The sequence below is a fragment of the Chrysochloris asiatica genome, unplaced genomic scaffold, assembly GCF_000296735.1.
Source record: "Chrysochloris asiatica unplaced genomic scaffold, ChrAsi1.0 scaffold00099, whole genome shotgun sequence".
NCBI lineage: Eukaryota > Metazoa > Chordata > Mammalia > Afrosoricida > Chrysochloridae > Chrysochloris > Chrysochloris asiatica.
This window is the reverse complement of record NW_006408617.1, coordinates 11291054-11309431: the sequence shown is the minus strand read 5'-3', so window position 1 is coordinate 11309431 and position 18378 is coordinate 11291054. Positions and strand designations below refer to the sequence as shown.

At 38.6% G+C, this 18378-nt stretch overlaps 1 protein-coding gene across 1 annotated transcript in view; it reads left to right on the top strand.

The window, feature by feature from the left end:
* FASTKD1 (FAST kinase domains 1) overlaps positions 1-12539 on the top strand; it is a 54322-nt gene extending 41783 nt beyond the window's left edge. The window contains exons 12-14 of the mRNA XM_006867022.1: positions 10892-11027; positions 11355-11469; positions 12444-12539. Coding sequence (XP_006867084.1) covers positions 10892-11027; positions 11355-11469; positions 12444-12539 — 347 coding nt within the window. The remainder of the gene's footprint in view (positions 1-10891; positions 11028-11354; positions 11470-12443) is intronic.
* The last annotated feature ends 5839 nt before the right edge of the window (positions 12540-18378 follow it).

Below are 18378 nucleotides of genomic sequence, written 5' to 3'. Positions count from 1 at the left end.
TTCTTTCAATGCACTTTGGACTTCCTCTCTGAGTATCATTGGCTTTTGTTCATATGGTATCTCTTGAAATGTGGGAACTTAAAATAGAAGTTGATTTTTTTTTAAATTAATTTTGAAGTTGTCTTGAAAATTCCAGAAAAACAAAAGTTGAAAGAACAGTACAATAACCTTCCTGTTCCCATCTTTAAGCTTTGTTAACCATAAGCATTTTGCTATTCTTCAATAAAAATATTTTTCTTTAAAATTCTAAGCAAAACCCACATTCAGGTTCCTGGAAATTTCAAAGTCTTCGAAATAATGTACTGTCTCCTATCAGTGTACTGTCAAAGAGCAAACTGGAGCTTCTGTTAAAGAGTTTGTTATTGTTGTTAAGTATCATTGAATCGGTTCCGACCCATAGTGACCCTGCACAGGGTTTCCAAGGCTATAAATCTTTACGGGAGCAGAAAGCCTCATCTTTCTCCCATGGAGCAGCTGGTAGTTTTGAACTGCTGACCTTGTGGTTCGCAGCCCGATTCGTAACCACCATGCTACAACAGCTCCTTGTTAAAGAGTTTACTAGAGGTAAAAGGAATGCCAGTGGTAATATGGTTTATGCGTTGGCATGCTAACTGCAAGGTCAGTAGTTCAAATCCACCAGCTGCTCCATGGAAGAAAGATGAGCTTTCTGCTCCTGGAAAAATTCACAGCCATGAATGTAAAACTAATGTTCTCCCATGTAAACTATTATATAATTCACAATAAAGCATGAAAAAAAACAAACAACAACAACAAAAAAAAACTTTACAGCCTCAGAAACCCTACACAGGGTCTCTGTGAATCGAAACCAATTTAGTGGCACACCACCACCACCATCACTGAAGGAAAATGGTCCAGGACTGGGCAGCACCTTAGTACCAAAGTACTGCAGAGCTTAAATATAAAAGATGCAGAAAATTCTGATTGTTTGACATTTGCAAAATCATGCTTTAACAGACATAAGACAGTGGCAAGACTTCTAAACCTTTGAGTCATTTAATAACCTGTTCTATGGCTATGTCCAGAGTCGGCCTGAGTAAACGTTCTTCCTGGAAGCTGGCTAGGAGGAAGTGTGCTGATGGTAGGAACCTGCAGGTGTACTGAGGGTTGCTGGTTAGCTGACTTTTAAAAGTCAGCTTAGAATAAACAATAAGCAGAAAAAAAAATGTTTTAATGGAGTCTGGATCACATCTTTGACAGAAGCTTCTCTTTATATGAAGCACCTTGTTCTTTTGAGCAACTTCACAGAGAAAAAGCCAGAAAAGTGACATTTCGATTTCATCTCAAAAATTAAGTTAGATTATTAGCTGAAGAGAGATTTCCAAAGGAACTGTGCTTGATCCTAGCCTGCTTGACCACATTCTCAGTTGTCTAGTTGTAGAAGACATGATTTAATTGTGATTGACAACACTGATGAGCTAGCTGATCTGTTAAATGGCAATATAAGATTTTAAAAGGTCTTACTAAATTCAAGAGATAACCTTAAATGAATGATGAAACTTCAAAAGAATTAACAAGAACTCTCTAATTTAGGTTCAGAAAACATCTGCATACACAGGAGGGTTTTAAGGATTACACACTTGATATAAACTTTTATTATAAATGTCTGCATATAAGTTTTACCCTGTTTTTTTAAATTAACTTTTTATTGAGATTTGAGTGAAGGTTTATTGACAAGATCATCAGCTTTACATTCAACAAATTATACACTTTGTTTTAGCTCAGTGATTACAATCCTCTCGCTGCAACAACAGTTATCCTACTTCCTTCCATGTGGTTCCCCACTTACATCTTTTTTTGTTGGGGGCAGGATGTACACAAAAACACTCAGGAATATATATAATTTAAACAACCAAAGGGCACATTCTGCAAGCCTGCATCCTGGTCATCAACACTCAGTCCCTCTCTTTCCATGAGTTCAGAGTCCTCAGCTGCTCCCTTTCTCCATGTCCTCATCTTTACCTCCATCTCTGGTGTTGCTGCTTCTCTGGATAATGTCCCACATTCTGCTTGTGCTCTTCTCCCTTGATGGTCCTAGGGTTCTCTTTTCTGGACTGCAAGATTAACTACTCCCCCATTTTTGTTATAGAGCTTGTACCTTTACAATCGCATTAGTCATGATAACATTTACTCACTATTGAATCCTAAGAATCTTATTCCCATCTCTTTTTACCAGACCCATTTGCACAAGATAAAAACTATTCAGTTGGTACTCTATCTTCCCCCGCACACTCTTAAACTAAACTCCCTCTTGAAAACGTGTAAGCCAGTCTCTTTGTGCCTTTATAGCTCCCTCATTTTAGGTAGTCAATGTTTAAGTTGCCTGTCCCTATTTACCCTGTATATAGAGGGCCTAGGATTGATACTTGATGTGAAGACTCCTTCCCTCTCAGTTGGTATTTTGAGCTACTACGTCCATGAGCATAGTTCAAATTCATCAAATCGTAGCAATTTACACTTGTTTCCTTTATCAAATATTGTTTTTTTTAATCTTCCTCTAGTCAAGTTCTGATTATTAAGCCATTGAGGCTAGGTCAGATGGGTACAATCTTAAGTTTGTACATTCTTGTGCGTCTCCCCTCACTTCATTATCAGTTGGATGCTTCACTCTCAGCTTTAGACCTCTACCCCACTTAGATCTTATATTTTACAAATGGAAAAAGAAAAAATATTTAATGCACACAGATAAAACAAAATGGAACAAGAAACATATTCAGTTGAATGTCCAAAAGGCATATTCAGTAAGCCAGCCTCCTGCCCGCAGGCACACAGCATTACACAGCCCACGGCCTAGAGCCCACAGGTGCTCTGTCGCTGCTTTTCTAGGTAGGATCTCACGTTCCACTCATGCTCTTCCTTCTCGATGGTCCTAGGATCATCTATTGCTGAAATGAAAGATTAACTACTCCCCCTTTTAGTTACAGGTTGTTGGTTTCAGCTCATCTGGTCCTTGGAAACCCTATACAGGGTTCCTGTGGGTCAGAATCAACTTGACAGCATTTAACAACAACAACTTTTAGTTACACATCTTCTACAATTACAGTTGTGACAATCACAATTAATCCTGTTAACAATTACAATTGAATCATAAAATTATTAGCATCATTCCCCACCCCCTTTTACCAGGTCCATCTGGAAAAGAAGAAAACTATTTAGTGGGGATTCTACCTTACACCATCATTCTAAAATTAAGTACACCCATGAAAGCTTATAAGCCAGCCACTCAATACCTTTATGTTGTTATTAGGTGCCATCCAGTCAGTACCGACTCTTAGCGACGTTACGCACAGCAGATGGAACACTGCCTGATCCTAGTCCAACATCACTACTGTTGCCACGCTTGAGTCTATCGATAGCCACCCTCATTTTTGACAGTCAGTGTCTAAATTGCCTGGCCCTGTCAACCCAGTACACTGAGGAGACAAGCATGTTCCTTGATATGAAGAATCTTCCATTCCATTTGGAATTTTGAGCAACTGGGTCCATAAGCAAAAATTCAGTCCATTAAATTTTAGCAATTCACACTTGCTCACAGGAGTTATACACTGTTTTAAAGTGCTTATATGTCATAAGCTTGTTTATTACATCCCTGTGAAGTATGTATATTATTCCACTTTACAGATGAGGAAACTGAGACTCAAAGACATTATTGATTGCCCAAAATCATATAGTTGGCAAATGGCAGATTGGGCTTTGGTTTTCTAGCTCTAGAATTAATTCTCTTCATGAGATAACTATGTTGTTGTTAAGTGCCACTGAGTCAGTACCAACTCATAGCGACCCAGTATAGGGTTTCTGAGGAGTGGCTGGTGAACTTGAATCACCAACCTTGCAGTTCAAAGTGACCTTGCAGTCCAACACATTAACCCACAGTGCCACACCAGAACTCCTGAGATAACTGTACTTCATATTTTGTAATATGAAGTTACAGTCCAGAAACACAGGTCCCTAGGACCATCAAGGGAGATGGTGCTTTAGTGCCACAGTTTACCCTATTTGTAAAAAGTACATAATTAAACCTACTCTTTCTCCTTTCCAATCTTTTTTTTTTCTAGGTTTAAATATATATATTTTTAATATTATGGAAAAATTTCAGACATATACAAAAGTAGAGTGAATAGTATAATGAACTATTGATATCGTGCATAATCAACAATTATCAATACCTGCTCACTAGAATCTTACCTGATTCTATCCAAGTAAACCTTAGACAGCATAACATATTGGCACATGTACCTAACAAATAAAGATGACTTTAAAAATGTAACTACAATAAGATCATTTTCATACCTACAACCATAATCAGTAGTTTATTAATATCACACAAACAGTTGATGTTCCAGTGTCTTCTACATGTTTTTATTTCATAGATTATTTTGTTTGAGTTGTGCTTCAAATATTATATTTGTTTAATTTGTCTTTTTAAGTTTTCCCATTTTCCCTTATAATTTATCTAGTGACATAATATTCACAAGATTGACAATATGTATATTTTGGGCCTTTCAGAATTCAGCCCTGCGATGTCATTTAACATGTTTCTGTGTCTCTTTTACCTGTAAACTGTAGTTAGATCTAGAGACTTGATCAGATTCAGGTTAGATTTTTTTTTTTTGGCTGGACTATTTCATAGTTGATGTGCATATCTTATTGGATCATATCAGGAGACATATTGTCTTTTTATTAGTATTATAGAAGATTGATCAGTTTGTATATTATCAGTTAATTTATATCTCATAAAGTTCTCATTCATTTTTCATTTACTGCTTTTAATAACCACTAATGATCATTGTTAAGTACTGTGGAGTAGGTTCCGACCCATAGTGACCCTAAAGATGGTTTCTGAGGCTGTAAATCTTTACGGGAGCAGAAAGCCTCATCTTTCACCCATGCAACAGCTGGTAGTTTCAAACTGCTGACCTTGCTGTTCGCAGCCTGATTTGTAACCACTACACTACCAGAGCTCCTTACTGAGGAAGAGCTGCCTCCTCAAAGTAGAGTTGATCGTGATGACGTGAATGGAGTAAAGCCCATGGGAGTAGCGCTTGGGGCCGTCATTTGCTGATGGGGCACAACTCAAAATGAAGAGAAACAGCTATAAACATGGAATGTATGAAATATGAATCTAGGAAAATTGGAAATTGTCAAAAATGAAATGGAACGCATAAACATTGATATCTTACGCATTCCTGAGCTGAAATTCACTGGTGTTGGCCCTTTTGAATCTGACAACCACATGGTTTACTATGCCGGAAATGACAAATTGAAGAGGAATGGTGTTGCATTCATTGTCAAAAATAACATATCCAGATCAGTCATGAAGTACAACACTGTCTGTGATAGGATAACATCCATGCGCCTGCAGGGAAGCCCAGTTAATACCACTATTATTCAAATTTATGCACCAACCACTAAAGCCAGTGAGGATGAAATAGAAGAATTCTACCAACTTCTTCAATCTGAAATTGATCAAACATGCAATCAAGATGTGTGGATCATTACCAGTGATTGGAATGCAAAGGTTGGGAGCAAAGAGAAAGCATCAGTAGTTGGAAATTGTGGCCTTGGTGATAGAAATGATGCTGGAAAACACATGATAGAATTCTGCAAAATCAATAATTTGTTCGTTTCATATACCTTCTTTAGACAGCATAAGAGATGACTATACACATGGACCTCGCCAGATGGAATACACAGAAATCAAATTGACTACATCTGTGGAAAGAAATGGTGGAAAAGCTCCATATCATCACTCAAAACAAGACCAGGGGCAGATTGTGGAACAGACCATCAATTGCTCATATGCAAATTCAAACTGAACCTGAAGAAAATAAAACAAGTCCACAAGAGCCAAAATGTGACCTTGACTATTGTTGTTGTTGTTAAGTGCCGTCGAGTCGGTTCCGACCCATAGCGACCCTGTACAGGGTTTCCGAGGGTGTAAATCCTTACGGGAGTAGAAAGCCTCATCTTTCTCCCGCGGAGCGGCTGGTAGTTTTGAACCGCTGACCTTAAGGTTCGCAGCCCGATTCGTAACCACTACGCTACTAGAGCTCCTTGACTATAGCCCACCTCAATTTAGAGATCATCTGAAGAACACATTTGAAACATTAAACATTGAAGACCGAAGGCCAGAAGAGTTGTGGGATGACATCAAGAACATCATACAAGTAGAAAGCAAAAAATCATTAAGAAGAAAAGAAAGAAGGAAAAGATCAACATGGATGTGAGAAGAGACATTGAAAATTGCTCTCCAGCGTAGAAATGCTAAAGCAAATTGAAGAAATGAGGAGGCACAAGAGCTGAACAGAAATTTTAAAAGATCAGCTTAAGAAGATAAAGACATATTACAACAAAATGTACAAAGATCTGGAGTCAGAAAACCAAAAAGAAAGAATATGTTTAGCATTTCTCAGGCTGGGGGAACTGAAGAAAAAATTCAAGCCTATACTTTCATTATTGAAGGATTCTCTGGGCAAATTATTGAATGATGCAAAAAGCATCAAAAGAAGATGGAAGGACTACACAGAGTCACTGTACCAAAAGGAAATGGTTGATGTTCAACCCTTTCAAGAGGTAGCATATGATTAAGAGCCAATGATACTGAATGAAGAAGTCCTAAGTGCATTGATGGAATAAAATTTGAAATCGTTCAAGAAAGTGAGGTGGCACAGGAGACACTCACTCATCTATGCCAAGAAATTTGGAAGACAACTATCTGGCCGACTGATTGAAAGAGATCCATATTTGTGCCCATTCCAAATGGAATGCGGAAATCATCAGACAATACCTTTAATATCCCACATAAATAAAGTTTTTCTAAAAGTAATATAGAAACGGCTACAAGCATACATTGACAGAAAACTTCCAGACGTTCAAGCTGGATTCAGAAGAGGCCATGGAGCGAGGGATATCATTGGTGATGTCCGATTGATCTTGGCAGAAAGCAGAGAATATTAGAAAGATGTTTACCTATGCTTTATTGACTATGCAAAGGCTTTCGATTGTGTGGATCATGACAAGCTATGGACAACATTGCAAAGTATGAGTATTCCTTTACACTTAATTGTGCTCATGAGGAATCTGTACCTGGACCAAAAGGCAGTTGTTCGAACAGATAATGGGAACACTGAATGGTTTAAAATTAAGAAAGTTGTGTGACAGGGTTGTCTTCTTTAACCTACTTATTCAACCTGTATGCTGAGCAAATAATCCGAGAAGCTAGGTTATATGAAGAAAAGCATGGCATCCAGATTGAAGGAAGACTCATTAACAATCTGCGATATGCAGATGATACAACCTTGTTTGCTGAAAGTGAAGAGGACTTAAATATTTACTGATGAAGATCAAAGAGCACAGCCTTTGGTATGGATTGCATCTCAATATAAAGAAAACAAAATTCCTCACTACTGGACCAATAAACACCATTCTTTTCAATGGAGAAAAGACTGAAGTTGTCAAGGACTTTGTTTTTCTTGAGTCAACTTATCAACACTCACGGAAGCAGCAATCAAGAAATCAAATGACGTACTGCATTAGGCAAATCTGTTGCACAAGACCTTTTTAAAGTGTTGAAGAGCAGAGATGTCAGCTTGAAGACTAAGGTGAACTCCACCCAACCCTTGGTATTTTCAGTAACCTCAAATGCATTCGAAAGTTGGACAGTGAATAAGGAAGACCATAGAAGAATTGATACTTTTGAGTTATGCTATTGGAAGAGATTTGAAAGTGCCATGGGCTGCCAAAAGAACCAACAGATCTATGTTGAAAGAAGTGCAGCTAGAGTGCTCCTTGGAGGCCAGGATGGCCAAACTTCATCTCTCATACTTCGGACATATTATCAGGAGAGACCAGTCTCTGGAGAAGGATATCATGTTTGGTAGGGTGGAGGATCAGAGAAAAAGAGGAAGACCCCCAGTGAGATGGATTGGCTAAGTGGCAGCATCAATGGGCTCAAGCATGGCAATAATAGTGAGGTTGGCCCAAGATCAGGCAGTGTTTTGTTCTGCTGTGCATAAGGTCACTATGAGTTGGTACTGACTCGATGACACCTAACAACAACAGTGATCATTGATTGCCTAATTCTGTCATCCATTAAGAATCGCTGGTGGTGCAGTTGGTTAAGTATTGGGTTGCTAGCTACAAAATCAATGGTTCAAACCCACTAGTTAGTTGCTCTTTGGAAGAAAGAGGAGGCATTCTGCTTTCCATAAGGATTTACAGTCTGGGGAATCCTAGAGAACAGTTCTACTCTATCCTATAAGGGCACCCACCATATGTCCCAATCTAGTAACAGCAGTAGGTTTTGTTGTGTGTGCTTGTCATTCATTTGGAGTGGTATTCTGTGTCTTTCATTTGTTCTGCATTTCTTAGCTGGAATTTGTCTAAAAAGAACTTTCACATACCTACTATTTAAATTTATATTCACTTTATTCGGAAAAGATAGGATAAATACTTGAATCTTTGTCTTTGCTAGTTTTCAGATGAGTTGGCTTAGCTTCCTCCACAGGTGACAAAGATATTGTTATTGTAAAGTGCCATCCAGTCAGTGCCAACCCATAGTGACATAGGGTTTCCAAGGAGCAGCTGGTGAGCTTGAACCACCAACCTTGCAGTTCAAACAGCTTTGCAGTCTGGCGTATTAACCCACAGTGCTACACCAGTTCAACAACATAAGGGGGTTAAAATACGCTCTCTAATATGATTTGTCCTGATGCAGTGCTAAATAAAAACTGTGGTAATAATTTTTGGTTGATTTTTATTAATGGATTTTTCAAGTAGGGGTTCCATTAGACCAGATCTTATAATATAAATTGATGTTGACTGAAAGCAGAGAATACCTGAAAGGTGTTTACCTGTGTTTTATTGACTATTCAAAGGCACTGGACTGTATGGATCATAGCAAATTATGGATAATGTTGCAAAGAATGGGAATTCCAGAGCACTTAATTGTGCTCATGAGGAACCTGGACATAGACCAAGAAGCAGTTGTTCAAACAGAACAAGGGGATACTGTATGGTTTAAAACCAGGAAAGGTGCATCAGAGTTGTATCCTTCCACTATATTTGTTCAGTCTGTATGCTAAGCAGTTAATCTGAGACACTAGCATACATGAAGAAGAACACAGCATCAGGATTGGAGGAAGACTCATTAACAACTACCTGCAATATGCAGATGACACAACCTTGATTGCTGAAAATGAAGAGGACTTGAAGCACTTGCTGATGAAGATCGAAGACTACAACCTTCAGTATGGATTGTTATTGTTGTTAAGTGCCATTGAGTTGATTCCAACTCATAGCGACCCTTTTAGGGTTTCTGAGGATTGGCTGGTGGATCTGAACGATCTGCACTTAGCAGGTCAGTGCTTATTCTTCAGTGCTACATCAGAACTCATTGATATGGATTGCTTCTCAATATAAAACAAAAATCCTCACAACTGGGCCAATAAGCAATATCATAATAAGCAGAGAAAAGACTGAAGTTGTCAAGGATTTCATTTAATTGGTTCCACAGTCAATATCCATGAAACAGGTGTTAGGAAATCAAATGATGTATTCCATTGGGCAGCTCTGCTTCAAAACACCTCTTTAAAGTGTTGAAAAACAAAAATCTTATTTTGAGAACTAAGGTACACCTGACCCAAGCCATGGTATTTTTAATCACTTTGTATGTATGTGAAAGCTAGACAGTGAGTTACAATGACTGAAGAAGAATTGATGCCTTTGAGTTATGGTGTTGGTGAGGAATATTAAATAAACCATGGACTTCCAGAAGAATGAACAAATCTGTCTTGGAGGAACTACAGCCAGAATACACCTTAGAAGAGAGGATGGTGATTGAATGGAACCAACTCAGTGACACTTAACAACAACAGTAGTTGTCAGTTTGAGTCCATATACACCCGCTACCATTGAGTCAATTCTGACTCATAGCAGTCCTATATACATAGGGCAGAGGAAAACCGCTCCTTAGGGTTTCTGAGACTGTAAATCTATACAAGAGCAGCCAGCCTCATCTTTCTACTGTGGAGCTGCAGGTGCTTAGCCCATAGCAGGGCTCCTGCTTCCATATAGATCTTTATTATTTTCAATTTTTTTTTATTGTGAATTGGTTGAAGATTTACAGAGCCAGATCATCAGTTTTGAGAACTAAGGTACACCTGACCCAAGCCATGGTATTTTTAATCGCTTTGTATGCATGTGCAATTCATACATTCATACACATTTTGTTCCCTCTCACTGACTGCTATTCCCTCAATATAGCCTCACTTACCCTGCATCCTCTCTATGTTTCCTGTTTCCATTCTGTCATCTTTCCTAACCTTCTAAACTTTGCCCTTGTGTAAAGGCTTCCCTTTAGATCACAAATGATTGGTTATTCTAAGGTATGCAGACCTCACTAGTGTTACTGTTCCCCTTATAGGCCTATGTTTGGCTGAAAATTGAGCCATGGAGTTGAGATTCGTTCCAGATCTATTATACAGGTAGTTCTTAAAAGAGCATAATGCTCAAGACAGGCCTTGTTTTTAAGTAGTTAAGCTGAATCCTGGTGTGCTGTAGGATAAGCACAGAGCCACAAAGTCATTTTGAACCACAAGGTAGGTGGTTCAAACGTACCAGCCACTCAGAAACCCTATACGGGGTCACTGTGAGTTGAAACTAATTCAATGGCACCTAACAACCACAAACTAAGCTAAACAATTGTTTGATTTTAAGAAGACTACGAGGGATATTTTTGGTTTACGTTTTAGAGATTATCTCAGGACAACAGTTTCTGGAGTTCTACTTGTTTTTATTTTGATGTAAATATACTTAAACTTTTTCTTTCATTATTTACCTCATTCATACCACTGGTTTTTATACTTCCTTATAGATTTTGAGTGTGTCTTAGATAAGAGAAAAAAGCCTCTTCCCTATGTAAGCCATAAAAATTTGGGAAAAGAGCCAGATGTGCACTGGAAATCAAACATCCAAATAGCTGGATCAAGGCTTCCACCAGGAGTTGAAAGGTAACTTATTACTTAGTTGTAGCCTTGGTTGTCTGATTGTTAGATGGCGTAATTGAATGAACTCCATTATCAAGGTGAACCTGCTCCTCATTTGTCAAGCATTTTACCTCTGTACCTTTGCTTTGCTTGTGCCTTTGCCTTGGAATGTCCATCCTTTGTTGTTCAAAGCCTAGCAATCCCACTGAAGTACTGAAGACGTCTTGGTATACTCATTTTTACTCCTTTGATGTTTGTTAATTAATAAGGATGTACTCTTATTCCTGAAAGGTTTCTGATTATTCAGTATCTCATTCAACTTTTAGAAGTAAATATTTTTGTTTTATGTAGGATTGCTTTGCAGTTTTTGGATTCAAAAGCTTTTTGTAGAAACATCCCTCACTTAAAGGGAATATCAGCCATGAAAAAACGACACTTGGAAATTTTGGGCTATCGTGTAATTCAGGTATGGAATACTCATGTAATTTAGCTTCTTAAAAAAAAAAAAAAAGTTAAAACAGTCACAGGCTTTGAGGAAATTTTAAAAATTAATGGAATTAAAGAGAATAGAGTTTTTTGTATACATTTTGAAGCCCTCTCATATGTTGATGTTGTTGAATGCCTTCGAGTTGGTTCTGACTCATAGTGATCCTGTATAGGGTTTCCAAGGAGTGGCTGGTGGGTGTGAACTGCTGACTTTGCAGTTCAAACTAACTTGCAGTTCAGCGCGTTATCATACAGCACCACACCTCATATAGATGTTGTTATTGTGTGCCGTGGAGTCGTTTCCAACTCATAGTGACCCTGTACAGGGTTTCTGAGGCTGTAAATCTTTATAGGAGCAGACAGCCTCATCTTTTTCCTGTGGAACAGCTGGTAGTTTCAAACTGTTGACCTTGAGGTTAGCAGCCTGATTCGTAACCACTACGCTACCAGAGCGCCTATATAGCTCCATATAGATGTACATCATTTTAATATGAAAGTTTCCAAATTACTGTTGGTTTTTTAATTTTGAATAGCACAAAGTTTAAAAAATTATGTCCTATTCTTGTGTTGGAACTGACTTTGATGGCACTTAACAACTTTCCTTTATTGTCTCTAGAATGTTTGTGATCTCCCTTCCTGGGGAGGGAGGTGTTATGGAAATAGCCCTAAGAGTAAAGGGTAGAGACTTATAAAGGTAGAAAGCTATATAGGAAGAAATGTTCATTGGTGGTATTTTAGAAACAGAAGGATGAAAAGAACTGTGAGGCAGAAAAGATCTTTGGAGCCGTGTCAGGGCTGATCCACTTAGTCCATAGGAGATTCAAAGACTAAGTGATGTATCATTTCTTAGAGTTCCAACAGCTTTGTTCAGTAATGCTTGTAAGTTTTATCCCTGATGTATTTTGTTTTTGTTCATTTAAAACTTTTACTCAAGCTACATTACTTATTTTATAGATTCCACATTTTGAATGGAACTCGATGGCACTATCAACAAAGGATGCTCAGATGGACTATCTGAGAGAACGTATATTCCTAGAAGGCAAATCATGATTGTAGTTTTTATTTAGAATTAGTTATTGTTGTTTGTCAAATTTGGACTTGTTTAATTAAGTGATCTGACTCAATGAAAAAATAGTGTTGAATTAAGTGATTTCAAGGCCAATTGCATACTTCCTTAAATAAAGTTCAACAGACATTTTTAAATGGAATACTTACTGTATCTAGTTGGAGAATTGTTTACCATTGTTAATATAAAAGACAAACAGCAAAATGATTGATTTCTGCTCAGAACAATATGGCTGAATGAGCTTATAATAATTTATTTCAATTTCATCAACTTCAATATATCACCAAAGGGCTAAACTTTCAGGTTGTTGATTTGGAAAACTTTGTTAGATTACTAAATGACCAAAATTACCTCTTGAAAAAAGGCTCAAAGGTTTACTAGCTTCGAATTGTGTTAAAAGAATTTGATCAAGTTAGGACTTCCTGGGTTTGTTAGCAGTTTAAGCCATTTTAATAATAATAGGCAAAAAAGTATTGTTCTTTGAAAATGATATCCCAAATAAAATGCCATAAGAAAAAAATGCTTACCAAAAAGAAAAAAATCCTGAAGTTAGAATATACCTGGAGTGTTTGAGAGTAACACGGAATTCACTAAAAGCTGGTTCAGGACAAGTGTTCAGGAGTGGGGAGGTGGAGAATATAAAAGGTAAAAGAGATAATGTTGTTGTTGCTAAGCGCTGTTGAGTTGGTCCCGACTCATAGCAATCTTGTATAGGTTTCCAAGGAGTGGCTGGTGAGCTTGAACCGCCAACCTTGAAGTTCAAACTGACCTTGCAGTCCATATAAGAGATTATACAGTCAAAATATATAGGACCTCATGGCTACTCTGAGATGGGAAACCATTGGAGGGTTTGGAGCAAAGGAATAATGTTATTGTTGTTAAATGCTATTTAGCTGGTTCTGACCCATAACGACCCTGTATAGGGTTTCCAAGGAGCAGCTGGTGAACTTGAACTACTGACCTTGCAATTCAAGCAACTTTGCAGTCCAGCGCATCAACCCACACACTACACGAGAATAAGAACTCACAATTTAACCAGCTGACTCTGGCTACTCTACTGACATGAGAGAAGACTAGTGGGCAATTATGTAAATAGGGAAACCCATTATTCTAGTAATCAAGTCAAGAAATGAATGGTGGTGCACATCAATGTTCATTGCATTGTTCATTCATAATAGCAAAAACAAGGAAGCAACCCAAGTGCCTGTCATTGGGTGAATGGGTAAACAAACTGTTGTACATTCACAATGGAATACTGTACAACTATAAAGAATAATGAGAAGTCCACAAACTATAACATGGGTGACTCTAGAGGGCATTATACTGAATAAGTTAATCATAAAAGGACAAATATTTTGTGGTCTACTGTTATAAAGGAGTTTGGTGTGGCACTGTAGGATAAGCACTGGACCACACGATTGGTTTGAACTGCAATAGTCCGTAGTTCCTGGCATCAGCTGCTCCCAGGAAACCTTATACAGGGTTGCTGTAAGTCGGAACTGACTTGATGGCACTAAACAAAAACTATTAAAAAAGTTATTATTACCACTTATCTTTTGTACTGTGGTCGCTTGCATGTTGCTGTGATGCTGGAAACTATGCCACGGGTATTTTAAATACCAGCAGGGTACTGTTATAAAAAGTTAGGAATAGATACACAAATAGAAAGACACATTCTTTGATAATTACCAGCAATGGGAAGGTGAGTGAGGTGAACCACTTTCTAGATTGTTACTGTTAAATGCCATTGAGTCAATTCCAACTTATAGCGACCCTGTACAGGTTTTCTAAGACACAGCTGGTGGGTTTGAACCTTTGATCTTGTGGTTTGCAGTCTAGGGCTGATCCTACAGTGCCACACCACTTGTTATTTTTGGTGAAAGAAAAGACAAAAACCAAATGAAGGTGATGTCCACACAGCACTAAGAAGTACACAAGAAAAAGAGCCAAATGTGGTAAATGCTATCACATACTCAATTTTGCAGCAACAGTAGTAATAAAAATATGTGTTTGTAAAAAAAAGAAATATGTTCATGGTTACATAGGTATAAGTGGATGCATGAATGTCTATACCAAGGCATTTGTGAATACATCATGTGTAGGTAGAGGTGTATCTTTTGTTGTTGTTACTTATAGTTGCTGTTGAGTCATTTTTGATGCATAGTGACCCTGTATAGAGTTGTCAAGGAGGGACTGATGGGTTTAAATGACCAACTTTGTGGTTAGCAGTCCAGTGCTTATCCTACAACACTACACCAGGACTATAGGTGTATCTTTTGTTGTTTGTTGTTAAGTGCCTTCAGGTTGGTTCCAACTCATAGTAACCCTGTATATCCGAGGAGCAGCTGGTAGGTTTGTACCGCTGATCTTGTGGTTCATAGTCCAGTGCTGATCCTATAACTCCACACCAGAAGTATGGTGTATCCTTTTTGTTATTGTTGTATGCCATTGAGTCAGTTCCAAGGAAAGGTTGGTGAGGTTGAACCGCCGACCTTGAAGTACAAACCAGCCTTATAGTTCAGCACATTAACCCACATGTATAAATACATATTTGTGTGTATTGCATATATATTCGTAGATAAAATAGAGCTCATGGAGGTATAGTTGCTAGACACATATAGCAATTTCCTAGACATATGTAAACAGCGCTTGTTGTTGTTGTTAAGTGCCATCAAGTTGGTTCTGACTTAGCAACCCTGTATATGATTTCCAAGGAGTGACTGATGTGTTTGAACCACCAACCTTGCCATCCAATTTTTATTCTACAGCCTCACACCAGAATTCCAAACAACTCAGAAATGGTTAACTGGGTTGAAGAACTTAGAACCGTGATCTCATGGGATAACTTAGTCAATAGGCATTTGTTGTTGTTAGGTGCCATCAAGTCAGTTCTGACTTATAGTGACCCTGTATCGGTTTCCAAAGAGCAGCTGGTAGGTTTGAACTGCCAAACTTGTGGTTTGAAGTCCAGTGCTGATCCTACAGCGCCACACCAGTCAGTTGGCATAAAACAGCTCATAAAGTTAATGTTCTACACCCTAGTTTGAAAATCCTGGGTTGTTTTAAAAGTTTGTGAGCAGCTATCTAAGATACCGGGAGTGCAGTGGCTCTAGAGGCTAAGCACGGACTGTGAACTACAAAGAGTTACAGTCTCAGAAACCCTATACAGACATGGTTGCTATGAGTCAGAATTGACTTCATATCACATAATAATAACCACTACAATCTAAGATACTATTGTTAGTCTCTATTCATCTGGAGTAAAAGATGATGAAGGAAACCAAAGTCTCGAGGAATAAACTAATACACAGGACTATTAGCCAACATGAATCATAACATCTTTTAAGCTGAGACCAGAAGAACTAGATGGTGCCCGACTCTCACTACCAACAGTTCTGACCAGGAACATAGTCAGAATGGGGGAAACTAGAACAAAACTCAAATACATAAAAAAGACCAGACTTACCAGACTGATAAGAGACTGGGGTAATCCCCAAAAGTATTGTCCTTACCCTTCTAACAAAGACCTGAAACCATTCTCACAGGTTAACTTTAAGCAAAATAATAGATTGGTTTATAAATAAACTGTCAGTATTAGAAATATGTCCCTTAAACAATGAACTACCTGAGAGCAAATAGTCAACCCAAAAGCAAAGATCAGAAGGCAAGGAGGGTCAGGGAACCCAGATAAATGGTAACAAAAAACAGAATGGAAATAGAATACTGACACAACTTGAGAATTATAACCAATATCGCAAGACAATTTGTAAAACATTGATAAGTGGGAACTCAATTCACTGTAAACCTTCACCCCAAAAAGAAACAAAATATGATTTAAAAAATACATGAGCCCATCACTGAAGAATGGATAAACAAACTGTGGTACATACACACAATGTAATATTATGCTACCTTGAAGAATAACAAGGAGGCTACAAGCCACCGCATAACATGGATGAACCTTGAGGACATATTGAGTGAAATTAGTCAGTCACAAAAGGAGAAAAACTGCTTAGGAAGAACAAGCTTTCCAAGAGGGAACCTAGATCCAGAGGGCGTGGAGGAAGGTAGACTCTCCACTGAGTTTTCAAGTTTTGAAAACTTTTTAATAATAAGCCTGCATGATCGTCCTGTATCCTTTAGAAAATCTACCAAGAGTAACCCCTTTGGAATCCCAAACCAGTTGCCATAATTTTCTGAGCTGACCTTTCAGCCTTGAATTGAACTGGCCAAGCAAACCCCTTTGGGAGTCATGGTTTTGACTGGACCTTGCTCTCTGGATCATATTAGTAAATTCTCATAATCCCACTCCTGCATTGCTGGTGGGACTGCAAAATGGTTCAACCTCTCTGGAAAGCAATATGGCGCTTCCTCAGAAGGTTGAAAATAGAAATACCATTTGATCCAGCAATTCCTCTACTTGGTATTTACCCACAAGAAAAACGAGCCACAACACGGGAAGATATATGCACTCCAATGTTCATAGCTGCACTATTTACAATAGCAAAAAGATGGAGACAGCCAAAGTGCCCATCAACTGAAGAATGGATAAACAAACTGTGGTACATACTCACAATGGAGTACTATGCTACCTTAAAAAATAACAAGGAAGCTGCATTCCACTTCCTAACATGGATGAACCTTAAGAACATTATGTTGAGTGAAATTAGTCAATCACAAAAGGAAAAATACTGCATAGGACCACTACTGTAAAATATTAAGAAAAAGAACCCATACTATTTCACTAAAGTGGATTCTTAACAGGTTGCTAGGGCATAGGGGTAGGGTTAAGGACAGGAGGGGAGGGTGAAGCACAGGGCAGGGAATAGACACAGGATAGGTTAGGTGTTGGGGAGGGGGGCAATATACAAGTAGGGAGAGGGGAATGGAAGAACAATGCAGATAGGAGAACAATTAGACAGGTAGGAATAAGCTAAATGGGACAGAGGTAATAAATGATGTAGACACAGCCTTGGAACAACAGGGCTCTGGGATACAGAGACTGGGACATGGTTAGTATGGGGAAAAGTGAGGAATAATGTTAAGATGCTTGGCTTACTTTTGAACCTTGGTTTTCCATGCATTGTATTATAAAACAGTCACGGGAGAGTAGAGAAAGGAATAGCCAGAAATAACACCATAGAAAGCTTGTAAGTCTGTCTTCTGCCTAAAACTGATTGGAATACCTAAAAAGGGGCTACAATGTGTCCAGTATAGGGATGGGCAACTTGAACATTGGCTACCCAAAATGGGGGGAGAGATACAAAGATAAGAAGTGACTGGCTTACAAGCTTTCAAGAGGGAGCCTAGATCAACAGGGCGGGGAGGATGGCAGAGTCTCAAGTCAGTAATATCCAACCTGTCTAGGAAGGGCTGATGAAAAGAAATGCAGATGGGTCTCTTGTGATGCAAGGGCGAATAATTGCTATCAGGACTGATTGTGAGGACTGGAAATGCAAAGGCGGATATTTTATAGTAAGGAGGGGAGTGATTAACTTTTCAGTCTAGGAGTGAAGGCCCCTGGGACCATCACTGGAGAAGAGTGGAGATTGGGACCCCACCCAGAGAAGCAGTGAGGCCTGAGATGGAGACAGAGAGGATGACATGGAGAGATGGAGTGGCTGAGGACTTGAGATCCAGGGAGGGAAGGGGGCTGTGTGCTGAGGACCATGGGGGGAGAAGGGGCCTGCAGGGTATACCCTTTGGTTGGGTGATGATGCATGGACAGGATGGTAACTATGGCAATGAAATGGTGTATGATAGAATGAATGTAAAACTAATGTTCCCCCATGTAAATTATCACACAATTAAAAAAAAAAAATT